Genomic DNA, 6000 nt, shown 5'->3' on the forward strand with positions numbered 1-6000 from the left:
GTTCATTTTGATTTAAAAAGGACATATTGTTGTGAATAAATAAGTACCTCCATAAAATTTCATCAAACCATAAATTAATTTATGCTATTGAATTGAATCGTTTTCAATAGGTTTCAAACCACGCAAGAAAAATGCCATGAAAACAATAATAATAATAATAATACTATTTCACTTTTCAGATTTCTTATTTATCATTTCAGATGTTGTACACGAATACACAATGCTTTATATTGCTACGATTTTGCTCGTTTTTTTTTTGTATGTTATATTTTTGGAATATACATAGTTTTACAATTTTTATAAAATTATGTATAGAATTCACATGATAACCTTCTTTTCTTCTTCACTATTGAAGTTATTTAAAATTGACAAAATATGATTTTCCGAATTTCCAATTATAATTTAAGTCTATATTCTCAATTATTTAGATGTTTGTATTAGTTTTAGTAAGGTTCTCTGAATATATAAAGTCTGTTTTACAAACGAGAACTTCCCTTTAAATTGTAAATTATTTATTGCAGGATGCCCAACATTTTGTGAAGACTGGACCACATCATATGAGTAGAAATTGTTGTGAGCCACATACATTTTAATTATAATATATTCAAATTGCATGCTTAAATTATAATAAAACAAGACATTTTGTCATAATTTTACCATAGTGAATAATAAGTAGAAATATTTTACAAGCTTTACATTTTAATAAAATTATAATTTAAAAATAAAAAAAAAAAACATTAATATAATTTAAATAAAATAGTAATTAATTGACAGAAGGTATGCGTATATAACTAATTTTACAATATTTGATTAAAATTTATAATCAATTACATTTCAAAGTTTATTTTTCCATTAAATCATGTCCAATTTTTAGCATTTTAAATTAAATAATATTAATTTAGAAGTATCGATTATAAAACTGTTGTATAAAACATGAGTTGACAACGATTGCTACGAATAAACTGTATTCTTGTATGTGTATATTTATCGATAATTTATCGACTATCGTATTATCTAGGAGTATAATTATTATCTAAATTACGTCGTATTATATATATAATATATATAATACATATATTATATTATCTATATAATTATATTATTATATATAAAAGTCCAATACTTCATATAACAACATAATATAGATGTTATAAAGTAGATAGATAGTAATAGAATATAGATTAAAAAGCAAAAATATTTATACAAAAGTACTATTTAGTTTATTTTTATAAAAAAAAAAAAAAAACCAAAATGTACAATTTTATGCAATATAATACTTTTTATAAATTAATCTAGATCTCTTGATTTGGATTTGTAGCTTGTTTTCATAGAATTTAGGACACTTAATAAAAAGATGCAATTGCATGGGAATCCGGACTTTAATTATTATATTATACAATTAATTGATGGTTTTTAAACGGAAGTGAGAGCTGCGTCATATATACTGGGGGTTGAATACCCCTGATTTATTGAATATGTTTTTCGATTATTTTTATGTAATACAATTAAAATTGTCAGAGTAGATCTGAATTATTTAATTTTATGTAATAAAGTAGATAGATAGTAATATAGATTAAACAGCAAAAATATTTGTACAAAAGTACTATTTAGTGCATTTTTACAAAAAAAAAAAAAACCTAAAATGTACAATTTTGTGAAACATAATACTTTTTTAAATTAATCTACATTTCTTGTATCTTGATTTAGATTTATAACTTGTTTTTATAGAATTAAAACACGTCATAAAAAGATGCGATTGGACGGAAATCCGGGTATTAATAATTATAACCATCGAATTTCATAATATATCATCATATTATAACTGAATGATGTTATTTAACGTATGTATTAATTGAACATGATGGACGAAACTTAAGTATTTTCTTCAAGTTATCTTGTGAAGTGTAACTGGAAATAAATACTTAATAGTTAAGCTATATTACGGTAAAATACGATACGACCATATTTTTACGTTATATAAATTGAAAATATAATAATTAAGATTTCCAAACCTTACAAAATCTCGAAATATTACTTGAAGTCAATAATACTTAAGATTTTAAATCCAATTTTTTTTATAAGTTGGTATGTTTTAGAAGTTTTATAGTTAATTCATAATCACTGATCTTGATTGAAAATAAAAAAAAAGTTTACACGAATATTGGAGAAACCACAACACATGTCTAATCACGTATTAGTCAGGATATCGTTATTTTGGCGAAGTTTAAACTTCAATTATAGATTAAAAGTAAGTACAACTGTATTTAATTGTATTGAATTTTCATAAAATTTAAAATTTAAAATAAAATTATTCAAAATAAGTTTTTTAAGTATATGGATACAATTAGTCTTAAGTTTTTATAAAAAAAATCTTAGATTATAACAATAAATTAAAAATATTTTCTGTTCCCGATTCTTTTATATTTTGTTAAAATTAAACTAAAACAAAAATAAGCAATTAAATTAAAATGGTTTCAACTTTTTTTAAGCTGATTTAAAATCTAAAATTAATGTTTTTTACGCAAAAATCTTAGGTTTACAAGATGCCGGATTTTATTTACCACGCAAACCGTATACATAGTTTCAACCGAGTGATATAAGCTTTTAGGTTCTTTAATTGTTATTATTGTTATGTGGTACAATTTAAATTTCGATTTAATCGATAATTTTTTAAATGCATAATAGTAAAAACTTGATATTTTTTAATGATATCATTTAAAAACATAATATTCATAATATAAGACAACTTTACACTTTACGCTGAATTTTAAATAACGATTTAACACAATAATTATTGTTAGCTTAATCTTACGAATAATAAGCAGTATATCACGTTACCATAATATTATCTAAGTAAGTAATTTTGTGTATATATATATATATATATATTCTACATATCTACGAAGGGTAGAATCCGATTCTACTTGGAGCATAGTATGTTAAACTAGTTACCATTAATACGATTTAGTCTTTCACTGCAAATACTGTAATTTCTTAAATTACTACGAATTTCAAAATTATTTTGTTTTCCAAAAATATCGATAATTTACACTATTGCGGTTCAGTATGAATTCGGTTTAAGCATGGGTTGTATCAAAAATCCACTACTCCTTACACACGTATTAATATTATAAATCAGTCGATCGCATGATGGGTCAAAAATCGTGCTCGTACTTACCGGACGTTTGCTAATGTATGCCTGCGGTTTCGGAGGAATTTGTGATACTTCTGCAGGTCGCCAATGCTGCCCTGTTCCGCTTGCATCTTGGCCGCGACCGTTGCGGTGGAAGCGGCAGCGGTTTCGGCTGCCGCCGCCGCTATAGCTGCTGCTACTGCTGCTGCAGGGCCGGGCGCTTGACTATTGTCGTTGCTGCTGTCGTGGGTATAAGATGGCGTATTGCTGGTGGCACGTTCCTGGATACCCGAACCACCGTTTCCGGACACGTCCAAACTAACGGCGTTCGTCACGCTCTTAGTGCGCAAGTTCTTTTTGCGTTTCCGGTCGGCGGTGGGCGCCGACGACGACGACGACTGCGACTGAGCTGACTGCGGCTGCTGTTGGTGTTGGTGGTGCGCCAACACCACCGCCGTAGTCGCTGCCGCCCTGGGCCAGGTCGTGGTCGTCGCCGATGGGATACCACCAGACGACGACGTCGGAGACTGGCAACCAGCTGTCTCGCGGACCGTCAGCGAACGGTCGCCGTCCGCGGACGAAGTCGGCTGATCGTCGTCCTCTTCCTCCTTGATGTCGTGCAACTGTTGCTGCTGCAACTGCTGTTTTGCTCCCGATGTGGCGGCAGCGACGATGTGCGGCGGCTGTTGTTGCTGTTGGTTTAGATCGCCAGCGACTGGAACGGCGTGCGGGGTGGACGACGACTTCCGGTCGGCGTCTACGATGACGGAACACGGCGACGACTGCACTTGGCATCCGGTCGACGACGACAGGGTGACAGCGGCGACCTCGACTCGTCCCGGCGCTGATATGGTGAATAAAGACGGCGACGTTATTACCAATACCGCTGTAGTTTCCGTCCTGTGGTGGTTACCGCTTTGTTGTTGCTGTTGCTGCTGGTCGTCGCTGGCTTCGGATGCTGCTGCTGCAGCGTCGTCGACAGCGGCGGCGGCGGCTGCCTGGCGGCTGTGGCGAAGGCGGCGGCGGCGGCAGCTTCGGCAGCAGCAGCACCACCAGCTGCACTTGCTTGACGCGCCCCCCACGCCGCCGGCTGCTCGACCACGCTCGCCGTTAGTACCGGTGCAACCGGCGCGTGGACGATGATCACGCAGCCGTCCGTTCCGCTGATCCGGCCACTATTATACTACTACTAGCTCAATCAACGATCACCCCGAAGTTGCACACCGGCCACGGTCACCGTCGTTCGACGCTGCTCCTGCGCTCGGTTCCGCTTCAGTCTGGGATGATCGCTATCGTCCTCTAACTTCCGGTTCGGCTGTTTCAAACGTCCGCCGACTACGTTCATAATAAAATTATTTCATTCGGTCATTTTTGATTTTACCACGCGCCAGTCCGATGTGTGTGCTCACGTCCTGTGCAGAGGAACTGTCTTATATTTGGGAAAAACAAATTATTTTCTTTTTAATTTTTATACAATATTATAATTATTATTTTTTTTTATGTATATATATAACTTATACACAATATTAACATAGTATAAAACCATCACAATATTACGGAACTGTTAGTTCTATTGACATTATGGACCACCACTGCTCTGATCGTACCAGAGTTGTATCTCGTGTGTATGAATATAACTGATAATTTTTATATACTCGTTCAAGTTAGTTATTACCTCATAATAGAGGTCTTCAAACTTTTATTCCGATAATACTACTTAAATATAATTAATTAGTGACATATCATTAAGACCAAAAAATATAACATTAAAATCCAAAATACAATTTTACTATATTTGTTTTGTGAAAAACATTCGCTGAGAATATTCTCATTTAAATTTTTTATTATTATTATTTTTTTCAAAATCATATAAAAATATTGTTACTCAATTAATAAGATAACCAACTTACTATAAACATATTATTTAGACTTATTATTATAGTAACTAACAAAAAAAATACCTCTATCATTTATAGTTCCGGTGCAATATTAACCGTAAATTATGTTTTTATTTATAAAACATAACGGTTCTTTCAATTTGATTTAGTAGTTAAATTATTTTTGATATGTATCTATTGATTAAAAATACATGAACACTATTGATTATCTATTGAATAGAGAGATTTTTACACTAAGTCAACCTTAACTGATTGAATTACTATATAAATAATAATGTGCGTTTCTACAGAATTAAACTATAGACAATAAGTATTTCGTTCGAACATTAACATAATAAAATATCATGATTGTATTAAATCATTCAAATTGTATTAATCGTAAAAAAACGTGGGTGGTGAAGTATAATTTCAAAAGTAACTTACAGATAAATTTAAAACTAAAACCTGATCTGTTTAAAAAACATGTATTCAATCGTACATGTACATATCCACTCACATACTCTGGAGCACGTGGAAAAGTTAGCGAAACTATGGCTTTATAGCGTCGTATAAATATCACGTTTCGGTAAACTCGTATATTACCATAATTTGTATATCGTTACTGCCAACGTATTGTTTGATTTGCATAAAAATAACTACAATAAAAAAAGTTCATTTCACGTATGGAATCATAATGTCGCTTCAAATTGAGCAGATTAAATACATTAAATATTATACGACAAAACAGATGATTTTAATCAAATTTCCTATTTTCGTACATTATTCTCGAACATTGTGAATGATCACCAGGTACCTGACTTAGTGTATTAAATTTTGTTCGTAACTAGCTCTTATATCTAAGTACAATTTTACATCTATCGATAGGGGCAATATGAGTGGTATTAAATTTTATGTAAAACTCTATAGAATAAATTGTCAAATATGTAGTAGGTACATAGTAAAATGGATAAATAAAGTTAAACTTGTCTC

The 6000-nt window shown here is 32.0% G+C and overlaps 1 protein-coding gene across 1 annotated transcript in view; it reads right to left on the minus strand.

The window, feature by feature from the left end:
• The window catches only part of LOC112600896 (cAMP-specific 3',5'-cyclic phosphodiesterase-like), a gene marked incomplete at its 3' end in the record, with an annotated part of 264327 nt that extends 259849 nt beyond the window's left edge, over positions 1-4478 (minus strand). Inside the window, exons 1-2 of the mRNA XM_025348224.1 lie at positions 4362-4478; positions 3179-4308 (exon numbers count right to left, since the gene is read on the minus strand). Coding sequence (XP_025204009.1) covers positions 3179-4308; positions 4362-4478 — 1247 coding nt within the window. The remainder of the gene's footprint in view (positions 1-3178; positions 4309-4361) is intronic.
• Between the last annotated feature and the right edge of the window lie 1522 nt (positions 4479-6000).

This window comes from Melanaphis sacchari, unplaced genomic scaffold, assembly GCF_002803265.2.
Source record: "Melanaphis sacchari strain LSU unplaced genomic scaffold, SCAv2.0 Contig73_pilon_pilon, whole genome shotgun sequence".
Classification (NCBI taxonomy): Eukaryota; Metazoa; Arthropoda; class Insecta; order Hemiptera; family Aphididae; genus Melanaphis; species Melanaphis sacchari.